The sequence below is a fragment of the Microcaecilia unicolor genome, chromosome 9 (assembly GCF_901765095.1).
Source record: "Microcaecilia unicolor chromosome 9, aMicUni1.1, whole genome shotgun sequence".
NCBI classification, from domain to species: domain Eukaryota; kingdom Metazoa; phylum Chordata; class Amphibia; order Gymnophiona; family Siphonopidae; genus Microcaecilia; species Microcaecilia unicolor.
The window spans coordinates 223,063,218-223,085,987 of NC_044039.1; the positions used below are offsets into that span (position 1 = coordinate 223,063,218).

Below are 22,770 nucleotides of genomic sequence, written 5' to 3' on the forward strand. Positions count from 1 at the left end.
AAAAGTAGATGACGGCCTCCACCTGAGGAAAAGAACTCCGGACCTGCAGAACCTGGGCGGGTCACCCAGAAGGGGGGGGGAAAGTCCGGGCGGACGGAACTGTTTCTTGGGGATACACAAAGCCGTATTTTTTTAGAGTGGCCAGCCGGTCCTGAAACTAATGGGCTCACGGCTGGCTAGAGTGAACCTAGCAGAGGAAGCATGATCTGTGTTTGAATAACAACTAGGAGGAATACTTGCGGTGCGGAGGTGGTTCCCGGAGCGGAGCAAGGAGGGGGCAACCCCTCGAGGTGTCGACTGGTAACGAAGTGACACTGTGGATTAGACTGATCAGTTCAATGCAAATGGGAAGCACTGGCTCTGCTCCATATGGGCTCCAGGTGGCCACCCCTCTGCTTTTCCTTCTCCCATAGTTCCTTGATCAGAGAGCTAAGGCTCTGGTGAACCCCAACGGGGTATTCCAGCTATTGCTCCTTTATTCCTTTCTTACAAGACTCCCCCTGGGAAAGGAAAGACGCGGTTGCTCCCGTGTTCTTAGATATTACACTACCCTCCCCCCCCCCCCCCAAAAAAAAAAAGCTCATAGTTTAATTCTATTGGATGAGACTCTGACTAGAACTCCTACTATTACACTTCAATTGTGTCTGTTTCCTGGAGCGGGAGACTAGCATGTTCTGTCTGCCAATGCAATGACAGAGCATTGGCAGCCTGATATTTCTTGTAATGAACCCACCCCTGTAAGAATCCAATTACCTACCTTTAACTAATACACCCTTGCATTTTTTCCATTCAAACTCATACTTGGGGACAAAGACATTTAATTGGCATGGTGAGACCTTACCCTGAGTGTGTTTAATTCTGGTCACCATATATTACTACTACTACTACTACTTAACATTTCTAAAGCGCTACTAGGGTTACGCAGCGCTGTACAATTTAACATGGAAGGACAGACCCTGCTCAAAGAGCTTACAATCTAGGAGACAAGTGTACAGTCAATCTGATAGGTCAGGCAGATTGGGGCAGTCTATATGTTCAAAAGGTTAAGTTCCAAAAGCAGCATTGAAGAGGTGAGTTTTAAGCAAGGATTTGAAGATGGATAGGGAGGGGGCTTGGCGTAGGGGTTCAGGAAGATTGTTCCAGGCATAGGGTGAGGCAAGGTAAAATGGGTGGAGCCTGGAGTTGGCAATGGTGGAGAAGGGTACTGAGAGGAGGGATTTGTCATGTGAGCGGAGGTTACGGGCAGGAACGTAGGGGGAGATGAGGGTACAGAGGTAATGAGGAGCAGCAGAGTGAGTGCATTTGTAAGTAAGGAGGAGAAGCTTGAATTGTATGCAGTATCTGATCGGAAGCCAGTGGAGTGACCTGAGGAGAGGGGTGATATGAGAATAACGATTTTGGCGGAATATAAGACGTGCGGCAGAGTTCTGAACGGATTGAAGGGGGGATAGATGGCTGAGTGGGAGGCCAGTGAGGAGTAGGTTGCAGTAGTCGAGGCGAGAGGTAATGAGGGCATGGACGAGGGTTTGGGTGGTGTGCTCAGTGAGGAAAGGGCGAATTTTGTTGATGTTGAAGAGGAAGAAGCGACAGGTTTTGGCAGTCTGCTGGATATGCGCAGAGAAGGAGAGGGAGGAGTCGAAGATGACTCCGAGGTTGCGGGCAGATGGGACGGGGAGGATGAGGGTGTTATCAACTGAGATAGAGAGTGGAGGAAGAGGAGAAGTGGGTTTAGGTGGAAAGACGAGGAGCTCGGTTTTGGACATGTTCAGCTTCAGGTGGCGGTTGGACATCCAGGCAGCAATGTCGGATAGGCAGGCCGATACCTTGGCCTGGGTCTCTGCTGTGATGTCTGGTGTGGAGAGATATAGCTGGGTGTCATCAGCATAAAGATGATACTGGAAACCATGAGATGAGATCAGTGAGCCTAGAGAAGAGGTGTAGATAGAGAAGAGAAGGGGTCCAAGGAATTAGAAAAGGTTCAAAGAAGAGCGACAAAAACGATAAAGGGAATGGAACTCCTCTCGTATGAGGAAAGGGTAAACAGGTTAGGGCACATCAGCTTGAAAAAGAGACGGCTGAGGGATATGATTGAGGTCTACAAAATCCTGAGTGGAGTGGAAGGGGTGGAAGTGAATCGGTTTTTCTGTCATTCAAAAAGTACAAAGACTAGGAGACAATGAAATTGCACGGAAATACTTTTAAAACAAATAGAAGAAAATATTTTTTTCACTCAATGAATAGTTAAGCTCTGGAACTTGCTGCCGGAGGATGTGGTAACAGCAGTTAACGTATCTGGGTTTAAAAAAGGTTTGGCCAAGTTCCTGGAGGAAAAGTCCATTGTTATTCTAGGTTCTAGGCTTTAGAAGGACATTTGGGAAGCCATTGCTTGCCCTATGATTGGTAGTATGGAATGTTGCTACTCTTTGGGTTTCTGCCAGATACTTGTGACCTAGATTGGCCACTGATGGAAGCAGGATACTGGGCTAGATGGACCATTGGTCTGACCCAGTCTGGCTATTCTTATGTTCTTATAGCATACCTTAATAGGTATGAAGCAATTGTAAACAGTACTAGCTACTACTACTACTACTACTTAACATTTCTAGAGCGCTACTAGGGTTACGCAGCGCTGTACAATTTAACAAAGAGAGACAGTCCCTGCTCAAAGAGCTTACAATCTAATAGACAAGTGAACGGTCGGTCCGATAGGGGCAGTCAAATTGGGGCAGTCTGGATTCACTGAACGGTAAGGGTTAGGTGCCGAACGCAGCATTGAAGAGGTGGGCTTTAAGCAAAGACTTGAAGACGGGCAGGGAGGGGGCTTGGCGTAAGGGTTCAGGAAGGTTGTTCCAAGCATAGGGTGAGGCGAGGCAGAATGAGCGGAGCCTGGAGTTGGCGGTGGTGGAGAAGGGTACTGAGAGGAGGGATTTATCCTGTGAACGGAGGTTACGGGCGGGAACGTAAGGGGAGATGAGGGTAGAGAGGTAGTGAGGGGCAGCAGACTGAGTGCATTTGTTATAAAGAATGACCTTCATGATATAAATAAATGTCCACATGCTACTGCACATTTGATACTGAAAGAAAACAGCAAAAGATTTTCATATTAGGTGCAAATGGTTTCTCTGACACAGTCTGTATAACTTCAAGTACAGCTGAAGCACTTTCAGGAAAAATAAATTCTTGTAGCATAGACTGGCTCTGCACTACCATCTAGTGGCAGATTATTGGTACTGCTGACCAATACCCTAAGTCTCAAATGAGTCCATTATTCTAATGCTGTCTCTGTCATAAGTACGTAGGTATTGCCATAATGGGAAAGACCAAAGGTCCATCAAGCCCAGCATGCTGTTTCCAATCCAGATCACAAACACCTGGCAAGATACCAAAAAAGTATAAAACATTTTATACTGCTTATCCCAGAAATAATGGATTTTCCCCAAAGTCCAATTTAATAAAATGGTCTATGGACTTTTCCTTTAGGAAGCCATCCAAACCTTTTTAAAACTCTGCTAAGCTAACCGCCTTTACCACATTCTCTGGCAACAAATTCCAGACTTTAAATACATGTTGAGTGAAGAAATATTTTCTCAGATTCGTTTTAAATTTACTACGTTGTAGCTCCATTGCATGCCCCCTAGTCCTAGTATTTTTGGAAAGAGTAAACAAGCGATTCACATCTACCCATTCCACTCCACTCATTATTTTATAGACCTCTACAAAATCTCCCCTCAGCCATCTTTTCTCCAACCTGAAGAGCCCTAGCCACTTTAGCCTTTCCTGATAGGGAAGTCGTCCCATCCCCTCTATCTTTTAACTTGCCATTCCTTATTCTGTTTCTTATTATTTTCTCTCAGACCCTTCTTCCATTTTCTGAAGGATTTTCTTTTAGCTCTAATAGCTTCCTTCACCTCACTTTTTAACCATGCCGGCTGTTGTTTGGTCTTTTTTCCTCCTTTTTTTAATACATGGAATATATTTGGCCTGGGCTTCCAGGATGGTATTTTTGAACAGCATCCACGCCTGATGTAAATTTTTCACCCTCGCAGCTGCTCGGCTCCTCTAAGTGTTTTTTTCACAGTTCTTCTCATTTTATCATAGTCTTCTTTTTGAAAAGTTAAACACTAACATATTGGATTTCCTTTGTATATTTAGTTCAAAGCTAATATCAAATCCAATCATATTATGATCATTGTTATCAAGCGGCCCCATCACCATTACCTCCCAAAAGAAATCATGCGCTCCACTAAGGACTAGGTCTAGAATTTTTCTTTCTCTTGTTGGCTCCGGTACCAGCTGCTCCATAAAGCAGTCCTTGATTTCGTCAAGGAATTTTACCTCCCTGGCATGCCCCGATGTTACATTTACCCAGTCAATATTGGGGTAATTGAAATCACCCATTATTATCGTGTTGCCCAGTTTGTTAGCATCCCTAATTTCCAATAACATTTCTACACCCGTCTTCATCCTGGCCAGGCGGGCGGTAGTACACTCCTATCACTATCCTTTTCCCCTTTACACATGGAATTTCAATCCATAGGGATTCCAAGATGTCTTCTGTTTCCTGCTCAATTTTCAATTGAAGTCACTTTTCACTTACACTTACCTCTAAGTCATATCATGGGGTGGGGAAAAGGGTGATAAAGTTAGGAAGGCTGACTGGGATGGTTGTGATGCTTATGGGATAGCTTTCCTTGGGATGCTGTAGTGAAGGAGTAATTCCTTCATCACTGGCTGAAACTCAAGTCACAGCTCAGAACATAAGTGTAGCCATACTGGGACAGACTGAAGGTCTATCTAGCCCAGTATCCTGTTTCTAACAGTGGCCAATCCAAGTCACAAGTACCTGGCAAGATCCCAGAACAGTAAAACAGTGGATTTTCCCAAGTCCAGCTTAATAATGGCTTACGGACTTTTCTTTTAGGAAATTGTCCAAACCTTTTTTTAAACCCTGCTAAGCTAACTGCTTTTAAAATGCAAAGGATTTGGAATAGAAACACTTCTGTAAGTCAAAGTGACGCTTGTATGTGTGTGTGTGCATGTCTGTAAGTGTGTACAATAATATATGCATATAACTTGCATGAATATACACATTGCATTTCCTTTTGCAGGTGTTCATCATCCATCCCAAGGCACTGTGTGAAGGTTGAAGGTTAAAGGTCAATGTTACCCAACATGTGCCCGAGCTGCTCTCCTCCTTTCTCACAAAACTCATTGTGACTTAGGTCCAACTCCTCAAGTCTGTAATTGACCTGTGGAAAGACAGATGGACAGAGAGATATTAGGACACTCTTTGTTTTATCCTGCAAAGGGTCACTGTTTGAAATGAATCTGCTTTCAATGGGAGGATTTGTTCTTCTGTTAAGAAGTCCATAGTATATTGATAGGACAATCTAGACAGTTCTCTTATACAGTGGCGATCCTAGGTCGGCTGCCACCCAGGGCGGATCGCCGCTGCGCACCCCCCCCCCCCCTGGGAGCAGCGGTGTCCGTCCCCCCAGGGTGCAGCACGACACCCCCCTCCCCCGGCGCAATGACACCCCCCTCCCCGTGTGCATTCTTGGCTGCTGGAGGGTGCAGAGAGCAGCCACGCGTCTGTCGGCTCCACTGGCTCCCTGCTCCCTCTGCCCCGGAACAGGAAGTAACCTGTTCCGGGACAGAGGGAGCAGGGAACCAGTGGAGCCGACAGGCGCGTGGCTGCTCTCTGCACCCTCCAGCAGCGTGCACCCAGGGTGGACCGGCCCCACCGCCCCATCCTTCCTATGCCACTGCTCTTGTACTGTCTTGTTTCATTTACTTTTGAGGAGAAGCCTAATCTTAGCAGAGAGGCCTGATATTACAGGTTTTAATGTGATTTATGTTATTGAACTAGATAAATAAATAAATAAATACATAAGATCTGGGCTCTGCATGAGGGAAACTGAAAATCTCCAGCCTGGGTAGATAGTGAAAACCCTTAATGAGAATTGCAAGCTAATGTCATGCAATAGATTCATTTATTGTTTTTATAATGTGTCATATTTGAATAAAGTTCTAGACAGAATACACAAAAGCAATTCATGATAACACACACAGCTGCAACAGACAGTATCTGAAACAGCATCACAAAGGACTAATAAGCTCAGAAACATCTACACAATCATAAGAAAATAGGAACATAGGAATAGTCCACCAGGTCAGACCAGTGGTCCATCGAGCCCAGAATCCAGGTCCCAAGTACTTGGCAGAATCCCAAACAGTAGCAACATTCCATGTTACCAAGCCCAGGGCAAGCAGTGCCTCTCCCATGTCTATCTCAATAGCAGCCTATGGACTTTTCCTCCAGGAGCTTGTCCAAACTTTTTTTTAAACCCAGATACGCTAACCGCTGTTACCACATCCTCCAGCAGTGAGCTCCAGAGCTGGGAAGAGAACGGAGGAGAAAGAAGGGGATGTTTGGTAAAAGGAGAGAGTAAGAGGGATGTTGTGCTGGAGTCACCACTAATTCAGGAGGGGTCATTGTGCCCAAGCTGTTACCACCAAATGAGGTGCCAATTTCCATTTTTGCAGAAAGCACTAGAGTCAGTATTAACTCAGCTCTCTAAGCCAAGCACTTCCTCTGTGACCACTAGAGCTTTAGCAGGTGGGCTGGCACACAAGGGGTTGATATGAATGCATGCCTTTGGGTTCACTGATTTCCTGCTCAGCATGAGATCTTTGGGGTCTTCAGTCTGAGGGCAGGAAGCACCACAAGCAGCCAGTAATGTCAGACATGAGATAAAACTATGGTCCTTATAGTATGGGAGCTAAGAGAGCCGGTGGTGGGAGGTGGGGCTGGTGGTTGGGAGGCGGGGATAGTGCTGGGCAGACTTATACGGTCTATGCCAGAGCCAGTGGTGGGAGGCGGGACTGGAGGTTGGGAGGCGGGGATAGTGCTGGGCAGACTTATACAGTCTGTGCCAGAGCCGGTGGTGGGAGACGGGACTGGTGGTTGGGAGGCGGGGATAGTGCTGGGCAGACTTATACGGTCTGTGCCAGAGCCGGTGGTGGGAGGCGGGGCAAGTGTTTGGGGGGCGGGGTTAGTGCTGGGCAAACTTATACGGTCTGTGCCAGAGCCGGTGGTGGGAGGCAGGTCTGGTGGTTGGGAGGCGGGGATAGTGCTGGGCAGACTTATAGGTTCTGTGCCAGAGCCGGTGGTTGGGAGGCGGGGATGATGCTGGGCAGACTTATACGGTCTGTGCCAGAACCGGTGGTGGGAGGCGGGGCTCGTGGTTGGGAGGCGGGGATAGTGCTGGGCAGACTTATACAGTCTGTGCCCTGAAAAAGACAGGTACAGATCAAGGTAAGGTATACACAAAAAATGACACATGTGAGTTTATCTTGTAGGGCAGACTGGATGGACCATGCAGGTCTTTTTCTGCCGTCATCTACTATGTTACTACTGCAAGATTCCAACTGCTCTGCCATGTATTTTGCATCCAAATAGCATGAAATTTTTATGACATGATAAGGCTGAAGAAGTGTCTATTTTGCCACCTAAGTTCTAGGTCAGTTCCCACCTAGGACAATAACCCCAAAAATACAAAACACACTAGGACAAGTAATCTCCCTCCTTTTCCTCTTCCAGTGCTATCGGGCACAGTGAAAGTTTCCGGCTTCGGGTTCTGGGGCTCCGTGAAATGCCTAGGAATCCGGTGATGTGATCCTTGCATGGTCGGTATCAAAGAAAATGCTAGTGAGTGTGGGAAATGGGGAGGGGTGGGGGGAATCCTTGGTGGGAATTATCCCCCTTAAGTGGGAATTGTCTCAGTGGGAACTCGCCAGATACCACCACCTGATATCCTTTCACAGTTGTGATCCACCTGAATCAAATTCTCCGGACTTGTTTGGATTTACCTTTTTCAGTAGTAGTTGCAGGTGAGTTACATTCATGTCCAGTAGGTAGTTCCCGGTTCCCAGAGGGCTCACATTTTAAGTCTGTACCTAAGCCAGTGAAGGGTTAAGTGACTTGCCCCAGATCTCAAGGAGCAGCAGAAGGATTTGAACTGGCTTTGCTGGTTGTCCACCACTAGGACATGAAGATTCTGACAGGAGTATTTGGGGGGATTTATATATTGCACAATTGTTGTCCCCTGATATCTGTTTGGTTTTCCATTCAATCCACAGCACATTTTCAGGAGATGTGAGGTGTCTACTAGACATGACACAGGACGTTGAGGGGGAAGGGGCGACCCTTGAATTCCACTGATATGTGCTGGTGTAATTATGGCACCTGTTTTAGGATCCCACCCACACCAAATTTTCCGGATATATCCGGGGACCTGAAAGGAAGAAGAGAGGGGGTTTTATCGGAAAATCCATGAATTCCTGGCTCTCTGCTGCAGAGTTGCTATGAAAACGTGATACATCAGGTTGTCGTAGAGAGGCATAATCGAACGGGGTGCCAAGTTTTCCTGAGGGTGTCCTCGCAGGACGTCCCCACGAAGGGGCGGGGAAACCTGTATTATCAAAACAAGCCATCTTTCATTTCGATAATACGGTCGGGGACGCCCAAATCTCAACATTTAGGTCGACCTTAGAGATGGTCGTCCCCGGTTTTCGGCGATAATGGAAACCGAGGACGCCCATCTCAAAAACGACCAAATCCAACTCATTTGGTTGTGGGAGAAGCCAGCATTCATAGTGCACTGGTCCCCCTGACATGCCAGAAGACCAACCGGGCACCCTAGGGGTCACTGCAGTGGACTAACTGATGCACTAACTGAACAGAAAAAGCCCTTCCCTTACTGATCCCTTAGCGATTTGGAAAGAAACGGACATGTATGAAGGAAATCGCATGCAAATGAGCTGCTCGCTGTTAGCTCATTTGCTCACGATTTCCTTCCTAAGGAGGGGAAGCGCTCTGCGCATGCCAAAGACGGCTTCATACACGCAGACAAGCTGTGTGTATAATAGCCATCTACAACCTTAAAAAAGCACAAGTCCAGGTGAAAATGTCCAAGTGCTCATCAGGGAAGTCTTTTTTTTTATGCCTCCGACTCTGCGACGGGCAGTTGAGGACGTCCAAAATGTGGATATTTCTGTGAGAAGGACGTCCACGCCTTTGCTATGCCTCCGCTGACACATACTCACCTCCCCCTCCCCACCCCCAGGGACCTGCATACTGCTGCGATGGACCTGAGTATGATATTTGAGGCCGGCAAAAGAAGTTTTTAAAGTTGAGAGGGTTAGTCACCACTGGGGGAGTCAGGAGAGGTCATCCCCGATTCCCTCCGGTGGTCATCTGGTCCGTTCAGGCACCTTTTTGAAGCTTGGTCGTAAGAAAAAATGGACCAAGTAAAGTCGGCCAAGTGCTCATCAGGGACACCTTCTTTTTTCCATTATCGCTCGAGGACGCCCATCTGATAGGCACGCCCCAGTCCCGCCTTCGCAATGCCTCCGACACGCCCCCGGGAACTTTGGTCGTCCCCACGACGGGAAGCAGTTGGGGATGCCCAAAATCAGCTTTTGATTATGTCGATTTGGGCGACCCTGAAAGAAGGACGCCCATCTCCCGATTTGTGTCGAAAGATGGGCGCCCTTCTCTTTCGAAAATAAGCCCGTCAGTTGACTAGTCCCACCTCTATAGTCAGACAGACATGAGCATGAAATTAGGACCTGCTCTTTCTGCAGTCCACTTAGGTGGATACAATTATCTCAATATTGCTGCTCTCTGGACAAATTTAGGTCCCGCACCAAAATAGCTCTGGTCCCTCCTGAAGTTATACAGATACATAGTGGAAGCAACTTATATAGTCAAAATTTATCTACCACTAAAATAGCGCAACTAGACGGACAAATTATATGCAGGGTCTTTGTTCCTAGAAGGCTAGAAGTTTTGTACTTGGGGCAGTGGAGGGTTAAGTGACTTGTCCAAGGTCACAAAGAGCTGCGATGGGAATCAAACCCAGGTCACCAGGATCAAAGCCCACTGCACTAACCATTGGGCTACTCCTCCTGTATGCTCTGTCAGGAAATTTGAATAAAAGCAGCACATGACTAACCAGTCCTCAAACACAAGCTATGTTACAAGGTATGTTCAGCAGTCTGGAGGTTTATTGACCATGTACCCAAAATGTATGTCTACTCACGGTAAAGGCTTCTGCCAGGATCTTGCAGGAACTGTCTTTAAAATTATTTCCTGTGGGACAGACGTGATTTGTGGTTAGTGCACTACAGAGTCTGCAGTCCCTGCCTCATGGGCAGACCCTCCTCTGATAACTCTGCTCCTCAACTTAAGGAGCTTTTAGTCATCATAAGAGATGTCCCCAAGGTATCCCCACACTGTCCAGGAATGAAACGAACTCCTAGTGCAGGAAGCCAAGGAGATGATGGGACTGAGCAACACATCTTCATGAGGAACCCAAACCTACCCATTAAAAAGCCACAACTGAGAAAAGAGAAAAAGTTGATGGCAAGAACCAGTTTCAAAAGACTTTACCTGGCTAAGATTAGGGGCTAAAATTTACTCTCCCCTACTGTGGGGCAGGGCTGAGGCTGGGGGAAGGTGTAGACAACAAGAGACACGTGGGGATTTTATTTTTGTAACCCACACAAAGGGTTTAAGGCATAGTGCACAGGTACTGAAGAAACAGTGGTGTTGCAGCTCCAGGGAGTATCTTTCTGAAAATTTGCTTGCAGATCCATGAGTACAAGTGTGAAGAGGGGTAATGCCCCTCTACACCCCTTCCCTCTCCAGTAAAAAGGGGAACTGCCCCTCCACACCCCTTCCCTCTTCAGTAAAGAGGGGTACTGCCCCTCCACACTCCTTCCCTCTCCAGGAAAGAGGGGTACTGTCCCTCCACACTCCTTCCCTCTCCAGGAAAGAGGGGAACTGCCCCTCCACACCCCTTCCCTCTCCAGTAAAGAGGGGAACTGCCCCTCCACACCCCTTCCCTCTCCAGAGAAGAGGGGAACTGCCCTTCCATATCCCCTTTCCAGTGAAGAAGGGTACTGCACCCCTTCCCTCTCCCCAGGAAAGAGGGGTACTGCCCCTCCACACTCCTTCCCTCTCCAGGAAAGAGGGGTACTGTCCCTCCACACCCCTTCCCTCTCCAGGAAAGAGGGGAACTGCCTCTCCACACTCCTTCCCTCTCCAGGAAAGAGGGGAACTGCCCCTCCACACCCCTTCCCTCTCCAGGAAAGAGGGGTACTACCCCTCCACACCCCTTCCCTCTCCAGTAAAGAGGGGTACTGCCCCTCCACACCCCTTCCCTCTCTAGTAAAGAGGGGAACTGCCCCTCCACACCCCTTCCCTCTCCAGTAAAGAGGGGTACTGCCCCTCCACACTCCTTCCCTCTCCAGGAAAGAGGGGTACTGTCCCTCCACACCCCTTCCCTCTCTAATGAAGAGGCTACTGCCCCTTCAGATAAGGTTGCCTGTGTTGGTCATATATGAGTGCTGGTCTATGTATAATGACAATAATTGCTTTTGGAAGTTAATGTCAGAGTGACTTTGTGATGTTATCAAATCACCTGGGAGCGATATGAGCATCATATCTATCTTATTTGAATGTTGTTCCTTGCTGTCTGTTATGGTTTTCTTTGTATTGTAGCGACCTTTATCATATTTCTGTTATATGATTGTTCTACAGTGCTGTTAAGTGTTTATATGTTATGTTAGTCCATTACTAGGATTCAATTTGCCATCTCTAAGTTTACCTCATTGATTGTATGTCTGCTTATATTTGATCTCTTCACTATAGTTATACTGCTAGAAAATATTGTAAGTTTAATGTCAAGCTGTACTCCGCCTCGAATAAATCTCTTCATTAAAGGCAGTTACTAAATCCCAATAAATAAATGCAATGCCTGCTAAAATCTGTCCATTGAATCACGTTAATGGGATGATTTTAATGCTGTTTTCATGAACTGTAATTGGATCTACCGTATTTTTCGGACTATAAGGCACACCTAGGTTTTAGAGGAGGGAAATAGGAAAAAAAAATTCGGACTATAAGACGCACCTTTTTCCTCCTCTAAAACCTAGGTGTTCCGGTGCATCTTGTCCGAATCCCTCCCTCCGAATTCGGGATCTCCTTCCCTCCCTCCCGCCCCGCCGAGTTCCGAGATCCCCTGCCCTCCTACCCTCTGAGGCAGGGGCGTAACCAGACAACAGATTTTGGGTGGGCCTAGGCAAGAAGTGGGTGGGCATCAAGTGTTCTCCCCTTCACTCACCACCAAAACAAATCTGAGCTGGTGGGAAAACGCTTCTTTCCACCTTAGTAGTCTGCAGCAGGCATGCGCTGAAAACTGAGCATGCGCACGTGCCAGTATCATGGAAAGTAGCATTTTCGTTGCCATCAGGGGGAACTCTTCAGCTGGTGGAGCTTGGGATCCCCACCAGTTACCGCTAAACATGTGCTACTGTTGGGTGGGCCTGAGCCTTAATTGGCAGGCCCACCTGTGGCTACGCCACTGCTCTGAGGTCTAAAAGTAATTTTACCTAGTCGGGGCTGCATGCAGGCTCAGCACGTCACTCTCCCCTTCTGTCTCTCTCAGCTCCTGGTCCCGCCTTCATTTCCTGTTTGAGGGCGGGACCAGAGAGCTGAGAGAAACAGAAGGGAAGAGTGATGTGCTGAGTCTGCATGCTTTTCGCTGCAGCCCCGACTAGGTAAAATTACTTTTAGACCTCAGAGGGAGGGCAGGGGAAGGGAGGGCGATCCTGGAACTCGGCAGGAGGGAGGGCGGCCTGCTAAATTTCTCTACCTTCGGACTATAAGACGCACCCCCCATTTTCCTCCCAAATTTGGGGGGAAAAAGTGCGTCTTATAGTCTGAAAAATACGGTATTTACTAACAATGCAAATGAAAGAAAAGTACCTGACAGATTCAAAGAGCGCAGTGAAACATTGTCCACGAGGAGTTTGGAGATGATTTTAGCCCCAGCTTCTTCCAGGTGGTTACCACAGAGATTCTGAAACCAAAGTAGACCAGTAAAGAGCTTAAGAAGCAGTTACCCTGCAGAGGACATGGAAACAAAATGACCAAGGGACATCCCAACGAACCGTTCTTTCCAAGGGTAACACACACTCACTGCCACAGAAAAAGAGAGATCCTTCACCTGCAAAACCTTCAGCAACATCATGCAACTGAATCTTCTCTTACATCTCAATCCTACTTGTGCTGGTAATGATGCAGAGATGCAGATTCCAGCTGGTGCCTGCCTCTGTTGATGCTACTTCTGGTTTCTGGGGACGGAGGACATCAGACCAGCAGGAAGCAGTCTCTTCAGAACTACCAGCAGAAAGAAGTTTGGAGGACCACAGGGGCACAGGGAGAAAGTGAGAAAGACGCTGGGCCACAGGAATAGGCAAAGGGAAGGGAGGGAGAGAGAGAGAGTGTTGGGGGGGGGTAGAGGAGGAGAGAAATAGAAGCTGGGACAAAGGATGGAGAAGGGGAAAGAAGAAATGACATGACCTGTGGACCAAGAAGGAAGAGGGAGAGGTGCTGGACCCCCAAAGGGGAGACAAAAGAGAGAGGAACACTTGCTGGAACCCTGGGGAAGGAGGCAGGTGAGAGGGAAGAGAGAGGGAGTGTTGATGGCCTGTGGGAGGGAGGGGACAGAAGGGCAGGTAGAGAGGGAGAGATGCTGGCACATAGGGGGAGAAGGCGATAACAACATAAGAGTTATGTTGGCCAGGACAACAATAGGGCAGAGAGAGGGGAGATGCTCAACATGGTGGAAGGATAGGGGAAGGGGCTCAAGGGCGATGCTGGGCAGAGTGGATAGGGATGCAGAGAAAACATTGGTGGTGGACATGAAGAGAGAAGAAATGCCAAATGGACATGGAGACCCTGGCAAGACAGATAAAGAAAAGGCAGAAGAAAGGAAAGCAGAAACCAGAGTTTGTGACCAAACGATAAAATTTGCTATTTATTGATTAGAATATGTCAGTTCTCGGCATTTATATCTGCTAGAACTGGTTTTAGACATGGCTGGGGCCTGCGAGAAAAACTTCCAGCATTCTCCAGGACTGCGGAGGTAAATCTCCAGCTTTGAGATGGGCCACCCTTGGCATCTATGGAAGCCTGCTTAAGAAGATAAGAATAGCCATACTGGGTCAGACCAATGGTCCATCTAGCTTAGTATCCTGTTTTCCAAACAGTGGCCAAGCCAGGTCACAAGTACCTGGCAGAAACCCAAATCATTGCAACATTCCATGCTACCAATCCCAGGGCAAGCAGTGGCTTCCCCATGTCTTTCTCAGTAGTAGACTATGAGGCATATTTTCAAAGCACTTTGGGAGGCTAAGTTCCATAGGTTTCTATGGAACTTTGGGAGGCTAAGTGCTTTGAAAATGAGCCTCCATGGATTTTTCCTTCAGGAACTTGTCCAAACCTTTTTTAAACCCAGATATGGTTTTTCCGGTGACGTCACAGAACTGAATGGACGCCTGAGCCCATAGCTCCGCGAGTCCCCGATATCAAATTGCATATAGAGCGGCCACCCGAAACCGGTTTGGCGTCGGAATAACCCCACGGACGAGTGAGGAGTCCGGCACCATCATGAGCAAACTTCCAGCGACTCAGATGCGCGATGGCTAGAGGTGCTCGGTGCGACAGCAGGCCAAGAGCCGGGCACGCCACGTGTCGTCGGCACCAGGGCCCTCTTCGGGCTCAGAGTCCGCTTCTTCGCAAGCGGAACCGCGGAGACCCGCCCCTAAACCAGGCTTTTCAAAAGAGCTGGCTAAATACCTGGAAGAGATCCGAGCGGAGATCAAGGCGTCTAAATTAGAAATCCTTGAGCATGTGGACGCCATTAGCCTCGATCTCCGTGAGCTGGGGGGGCAGGGTCGAGGCATTGGAGGAGCGTGCAGATGAACAGGCCGAGAGAGCCGAGGCAATGGACACTCGTTTTTTGCAACTGGCAGAGCAGGCGGAGGAGTTACAATACAAAATCAACGATCTAGAGAACCGAGGTAGGAGACAAAACCTCAGGTTCCACGGAGTTCCTGAAGCGGGCAATATGGAAGACGTGCCCATGATTGCATGCCTGCTGTGCGAGAAGATTCTAGGGGAACAACTAGAGTCAGAGGTGGCCCTGTTTGATCGTGTGCATCGATCCCTCGGGAAGCCAGCAGATAACAGACCCAGAGATATCATTGTGAAATTTGCCTCCTATGTGTTTAAAGAGAAAGTGTGGCTCAAAGCGCGCCAAAACCTGCCATTGGAATACAACGAGGCAAGGGTGTCAGTGTACCAAGACTTGTCATTGTTTACCCTAGCACAGCGGCGTATACTGAAACCAGTGTTGGAAATTTTGCAAAAAGAGAAGATTTCCAACAGATGGCTTTCCCTTTTGCCCCAGTCTGGGTCTCCCTGCCAAACGTAAGGACGGAAACCAAAGACAGGAGGTGGACATTAAATGTTAGTTTACTGCAGGAGGGGGAGGTGGTGGAGGGCTATAGAAACATGTTAAAAGAATACCTGGACTTCAATATAGATTCTGGGCCGAGGCTTCAAGTAGTGTGGGATGCTATGAAGGAAATGTCCCGAGGCTATTTTTTGAAATTGGCTAGCAGACGTTCCAAGGCCCAGAAGGCACAAATAGCGGCCTGTCTAGAGAAGATACATTGCTTGGAAGACCAGCACAAGGTAAACCGGTCCCCTCAGGTCTGGCACGAGTTGAGTAAAGAGAGATTGTTATTGGATTCTATTTACTCCGAGCACCTTAGTGTGCTGCAGGCGAAACATAAGGCGGGGGTCCTACGAGTTTGCAAATAAAGTGAGCCGTCTATTGGCTATACGGATGCGTAGGCAAAAAATTGATCAAACGATTAGGCAGGTGCGGGATGCTAGAGGTGATGTGTTGCGAACTTCCTCGCGGGTACGTGAGCGATTCGGGGAGTTTTATCGTACACTTTATGCGCAGGAGATCAATCCTTCCGTAGAGTCTATAGAGCACTATTTGCGGGAGAGTGATCTTTCCTCATTGGCCCACCAACAACAAGCAATGCTAGACAAACCAGTTACTCCTTTGGAAATTCAGGAGGCTGTCTGCAGTCTGCCTTCTTATAAATCACTGGGGCAAGATGGATTCCCTAACGAATTCTACAAGAGGTTTGCAGCTGAGTTGGCGCCGCTTCTTGCAGACGTGTTTAATCAAGTAGGAGTTGGAGGGACCCTGCCCCCAACCATGATGGAGGCCTGGATAGCGGTGTTACCCAAACCGGGTAAAGACCATGAGGACTGTGGCTCTTATAGGCCTATCTCGGTTTTAAATGCAGATGTTAAAATTCTGGCAAAACTGTTGGCAAATAGGTTAGCGCCTTTGCTCCCGGTTCTCATACACCCAGACCAAATGGGCTTTGTATCCCATCGTAAGGCTATGGATAATATTAGGCGAACGCTGGATCTTATGTACCTTGCTAAACGAAATCAGAAGCCTCTGTGTCTCCTTAGTTTGGATGCAGAAAAAGCCTTCGATCGGGTTCACTGGACCTTTATGTACAAGGTACTGGAGGCTTTGGGTTTTGGGGTGCAGTTTAGGAACTGGATACAGGCGTTTTATATGTCCCCCAGTGCTTGATTGAGTCAATGGTGGTAATTCGGAGGTATTCCAGCTTTTTAGAGGCACCAGGCAGGGCTGCCCTCTGTCCCCCCTTCTATTCGCCATGGTCATGGAGCCTTTTCCCTCACAACTGAGGCTCGACTCGGAAATCTCGGGTGCCCGAGTGGTGGAAAGAACACATAAATTAGCTCTATTCGCTGATGATGTCCTGTTGTATGTGACACGTCCCCTGATCACGTTCCCAAAACTCATTCATCTTATTGATGAGTACTCGGCAGTGTCGGGGTTCAGGGTAAATATGGCCAAGTCAGAAGCTTTGAATGTGACACTGAGTGGGGAAGTGGTGGAGACTCTGAAGGTGTCCTTTCCCTTTAAATGGGCCAATAAGCAAATTAGATATTTAGGGGTCAATCAGACTTCGGACCTTTCAGAGCTTTTCTCGGCCAATTATAAAGGTTTAGTCAGGAACATAGCGGCCGATTTGGAGCGGTGGGGGGACCTGGAGGTTTCATGGTTCGGACGGATAGCCATTGTAAAGATGAATGTTCTCCCCGTCTCCTATACCTATTTCAAGTGCTGCCTGTGATGATGCCCAGGCGATTTCTTGCATTGTTGCAGGATCGTATAGTGCGCTTCGTCTGGGCAGGCAAGCGACCTAGGCTGTCTCGCGCCCTCCTTTATCAAGAGAGGAAATGGGGAGGGATGGGTGTTCCAAACCTCACATGGTACTATTGGGTGGCACAGGGCAAGGCAGCAGTTGAATGGTATCAGGCTTATCCAGATAGACAGTGGGTACAGCTGGAACAGTACTCAGTTGGCGCCAGGCTGTTGGAGGCGCTTATGTGGTTACCGCTCTCCTTTAGATCGCTGGGTGAGTACAAATGCCCGTCAGTTGGTGTTACCCTTCACTATTGGGATAGCTTATTTCCACAGAGCAAGTGTGTTTTATCGCGTCTGTTCCCAATGTCATATATTCCCTTTATTCTTGCCCGGAAATGAGAAGGGGATTTTCACTAGATGGTATGGGGTGGGTGTGAAAACGTGGGGTCAACTGTTTGAAGCTGAATCTCTACTATCCTTTTCAGCATTACACGCCACCTACCCGGCGGAGGAGATGGACGAGTTTGCTTATCGCCAGCTGGCTCACTTCCTCCAGACCAAGGCAATTGCGCGGGTAATTAAGCGGGAAAAAACACCTCTGGAAGAAATCTGTAAAAAATTTCATATGTCACGAGGACTGGTTGGGAGCCTGTACAGTTGTGTTAGCAAGCGGGTTCCCTGCTATAGTAAACAAAGGAAAAGCTGGGAAGGGGAGCTTGGTGTGGCCCTGGGGGAAGCCCGGTGGGAGAGAATAGAACGGGCAGTGGCGAAAGTGTCAATCCATGTGCCGATCAAGGAAAATGCAGTGAAGGTGCTGTATCGTTGGTACCTTACTCCGGACCGCCTTCAGCGCATAAATCCAGCTTTGACGGGACTGTGCTGGAGAGGTGTGGTCAAAAGGGTACAATGGGGCATGTGTGGTGGAGCTGTGTCAAAGTGAAAGCCTTCTGGAAAGCTGTTCACGGTAGGCTGCAGTGCTGGGTGGGCAGTTCCATAGCCTGGGCTCCAGAGGTTTTTCTTTTTTCTGCAAAGGTAATAGGTCTTACACCTTAGGTAAAGTTTGCCTATTTGCGGATGATACTAAGATCTGTAACAGAGTGGACACCACGGAGGGAGTGGAAAACATGAAAAAGGATCTGAGGAAGCTAGAAGAATGGTCTAAGGTTTGGCAATTAAAATTCAATGCGAAGAAATGCAAAGTGATGCACTTAGGGAATAGAAATCCATGGGAGACGTATGTGTTAGGCGGGGAGAGTCTGATAGGTGCGGGCGGAGAAAAGGATCTTGGGGTGATAGTATCTGAGGATTTGAAGGCGACGAAACAGTGTGACAAGGCGGTGGCCGTAGCTAGAAGGTTGTTAGGCTGTATAGAGAGAGGTGTGACCAGCAGAAGAAAGGGGGTGTTGATGCCCCTGTATAAGTCGTTGGTGAGGCCCCACCTGGAGTATTGTGTTCAGTTTTGGAGGCCGTATCTTGTTAAGGATGTAAAAAGAATTGAAGCGGTGCAAAGAAAAGCTACAAGAATGGTATGGGATTTGCGTTACAAGACGTATGAGGACCTGAACATGTATACCCTGGAGGAAAGGAGAAACAGGGGTGATATGATACAGACGTTCAAATATTTGAAAGGTATTAATCCGCAAACGAACCTTTTCCGGAGATGGGAAGGTGGTAGAACGAGAGGACATGAAATGAGATTGAAGGGGGGCAGACTCAAGAAAAATGTCAGGAAGTATTTTTTCACGGAGAGAGTAGTGGATGTTTGGAATGCCCTCCCGCGGGAGGTGGTGGAAATGAAAACGGTAACGGAATTCAAACATGCGTGGGATAAGCATAAAGGAATCCTGTGCCGAAGGAATGGATCCTCAGGAGCTTAGTCAAGATCGGGAGGCGGGGCTGGTGGTTGGGAGGCAAGGATAGTGATGGACAGACTTGTACGGTCTGTGCCAGAGCCGGTGGTGGGCAGCGGGACTGGTGGTTGGGAGGCGGGGATAGTGCTGGACAGACTTGTACGGTCTGTGCCAGAGCCGGTGGTGGGCAGCGGGACTGGTGGTTGGGAGGCGGGGATAGTGCTGGACAGACTTGTACGGTCTGTGCCAGAGCCGGTGGTGGGCAGCAGGACTGGTGGTTGGGAGGCAGGGATAGTGCTGGGCAGACTTATACGGTCTGTGCCAGAGCCGGTGGTTGGGAGGAGGGGCAGGTGGTTGGGAGGCGGGGATAGTGCTGGGCAAACTTATACGGTCTGTGCCCTGAAGAGCACAAGTACAAATCAAAGTAGGGTATACACAAAAAGCAGCAAATATGAGTTATCTTGTTGGGCAGACTGGATGGACCATACAGGTCTTTTTCTGCCGTCATCTACTATGTTACTATGTTACCACACCAGCAAGCGTTGGTAAGGCATGTGGTAGGGGTTGCCCGGGTAGTAATAGCCTCACACTGGAAACAAGTGGGGGTCCCACCAGTTGTGAAGTGGTATAATAAATTGCGATATGTGTGTGAAATGGAGAGACTTGTAGCAGAGCGAAAACATTAAATGAGCAATGGCTTTCGACCTGGAAATTCTTTCTCAATGATGTTGCCATTGCCTAGAGTTATGATTACGCAAGTGTACAGATGGAAGTGTATAGTGTATTTCCCTATAAGGTGGCGAGGGGGGGGCAATGGGAAGTGTTGGGTAATTCTGTAAAAACTTAAAAATTGATGAAGTCAAAAGAGGCTAATTGATTGTTGTTACACTATAGTAAGAATCTTGTTGGATTTTCTGTTGCATGGCTATACAGGTATAAGTGCATTGATGGCTTGTACTTTGAACAGAATGTATTGCGTACATGTTCAATAAAGACTTCATATAAATAAAAAAAACCCAGATATGAATTCTAGAGCTTAACTATTCTTTGAGTGAAAAAAATACGTCCTCCTATTTGTTTTAAAAGTATTTCCATTGCAGACACTACCCATGATCCAAGAAATACAGTGATGCCAGACCAGTTAACTGGAGATTAAAGGGAAGGGAAAGGGGACTTGATAAACCGCCTTTCTGAGGTTTTTGCAACTACATTCAAAGTGGTATACATATACTCAGGTACTTATTTTGTACCAGGGGCAATGGAGGGTTAAGTGACTTGCCCAGAGTCACAAGGAGCTGCAGTGGGAATTGAACCCAGTTCCCCAGGATCAAAGTCCACTGCACTAACCACTAGGCTACTCCTCCACTCATTCCACCAATAAGAGCCAACCTCATCAGTGATGTCACAATGGCTTGATTGCCCTATACAGTTCCCCAGGATCAAAGTCCACTGCACTAACCACTAGGCTACTCCTCCACTCATTCCACCAATAAGAGCCAACCTCATCAGTGATGTCACAATGGCTTGATTGCCCAATACTTGGCTCACTTCTGATATTGTGATGTCATAAGGGAAAGGGGGAAATGGAAATGGGACTTGATATACCGCCTTTCTGAGGTTTTTGCAACTACATTCAAAGCGGTTTACATATATTCAGGTACTTATTTTGTACCAGGGGCAATGGAGGGTTAAGTGACTTGCCCAGAGTCACAAGGAGCTGCAGTGGGAATCGAACTCAGTTCCCCAGGATCAAAGTCCACTGCACTAACCACTAGGCTACTCCTCCACTCATTCCACCAATAAGAGCCAACCTCATTAGTGATGTCACAATGGCTTGATTGCCCGATACTTGGCTCACTTCTGATATTGTGATGTCATAAGGGAAAGGGGGAAAGGGAAATGGGACTTGATATACTGCCTTTCTGAGGTTTTTGCAACTACATTCAAAGCGGTTTACAAACTGCAAAGAGGTGGGGTAATGTGGGATACAAATGCAATAAATAATAATATTCAGGTACTTATTTTGTATCAGGGGCAATGGAGGGTTAAGTGACTTGCCCAGAGTCACAAGGAGCTGTAGTGGGAATTGAACTCAGTTCCCCAGAATCAAAGTCTGCTACACTAACCACTAGGCTACTCCTCCACTAGCAACAATCCATGTAGAAGCCTGCCCTTGCAGATCAGCAATGCGGCCGCGCAGGCTTCTGTTTCTGTGAGTCTGACGTCCTGCATGTACGTGCAGGACGTCAGACTCACAGAAACAGAAGCCTGCGCAGCCGCGTTGCTGATCTGCAAGGGCAGGCTTCTACATGGAATGTTGCTAGTGCAATAGTAACATGCCATGTAGAATCTCCAATAGTAGCAACAGAATCTCAATAGTAGCAACATTCCATCTAGAATCTCCAATATATGGAATCATGTAAAATCATGTAGAATCTCCAATAGGGAAAGGGAAACAGGACTTGATATACCACCTTTCTGAGGTTTTTGCAACTACATTCAAAGTGATTTACATATATTCAGGTACTTATTTTGTACCAGGGGCAATGGAGGGTTAAGTGACTTGCCCAGAGTCACAAGGAGCTGCAGTGGGAGAATTTCAATTGTGAGATTAATTGCAATTAAAATTCTAAATGGTTCAACAGCCCTACTCTCGGACCAGTTCACAGGGTGAATTTGAGACATGTTGGGGGTGGCTGGAATTTTGACCAGGTTTGAGTCCAATCAGGTCAGAACCATTACCTGAATGAAATTCAGCCCCTGTCTTCCCTGAAAAGGTTCCTATTTCAACAGAAGTAGTTCTCAGGCTCAGACACTCTCCTTCCAGCTTCTGCCAATCTCCTACTATCAGAAACAAGTGAAGCCTCTTACCAGTTCCTGGATGAAACAGTTTTCCTTCAGCATATCCACCAGATCTGCAGCACCTTCAGCCAAGATCCAGTTATCGTCCAGGTTCAGATTTGTGATGAAGGCGTTAGACTGAGAAGTTATGACAATGGCAAAATGAGAAGTAGAAAAAACAGAGAAAGAGGAAGAAAGAAATATGATTAAACTTGCAGTCACTTCTTTCCCATATGTGCCGGTGTAGTAAAGCCCAGTAATCTCCTGAGGTTAGACCCCCATCCCTACTCCCAGAAAATCCCCCAAGGATTCCCTGAATGAGCTGCATCCGAGACTGTTCTCTGGGTACTGAGACAGCTGTCAGCTCTCAGGCAAACCACCAGTCAGTTCTGCTCCGCACAGACACCAATCCACTGAGCCATGCAGACAAAGTGACTTTATTGCATTGATAAAAGAAGAGGCTTAGGTAAGCGTCTGGGAAAGGCAGTTTGCTCACCACCAGTGCTATAGCGATTGCTCTGGTTCCTTTAACTCCAAGGCCATGGTGACTCAGGTCCATGGTAGCTTCACGCATGTTTCGAAGGAAGTATGAGATGGGGATCACGTCAACTTGACGACAGGCCTCAAGATACAGCTCCTCACAAGTCAGTGCATGGAACGATGATATTTCTAGGGACACAAAGTAGACAAATATTCTGCCTACAGCACACATGGAAGACTCTACATACCTCACACACTGAAAAAGTTCCAAACAGTTCAGAACACTGCTGTGAGACTCATCCTGAGAGAGCGACGCTTTGCACATGCCGAACCCTTACGGTTCAAATTACACTGGCTGCCTGTTCAGGAGCGCATTGCCTTTAAACTCTGCTCCTTGACCCATAAAATTATCTATGGGTTTGCCCCGGAGTATATGCACCCCTTGATCGACCTCCCGCCCAGGAATGCCAACC

General features: G+C 47.7%; 1 protein-coding gene across 1 annotated transcript in view; it reads right to left on the minus strand.

The window, feature by feature from the left end:
* Positions 1-22,529, minus strand: part of LRRC74A (leucine rich repeat containing 74A) — a 54,827-nt gene extending 32,298 nt beyond the window's left edge. The window contains exons 1-5 of the mRNA XM_030213728.1: positions 22,314-22,529; positions 21,848-21,955; positions 12,836-12,929; positions 10,107-10,156; positions 5,168-5,249 (exon numbers count right to left, since the gene is read on the minus strand). Of these exons, the coding sequence (XP_030069588.1) occupies positions 5,168-5,249; positions 10,107-10,156; positions 12,836-12,929; positions 21,848-21,955; positions 22,314-22,529 (550 nt within the window). The remainder of the gene's footprint in view (positions 1-5,167; positions 5,250-10,106; positions 10,157-12,835; positions 12,930-21,847; positions 21,956-22,313) is intronic.
* Positions 22,530-22,770: the final 241 nt, after the last annotated feature.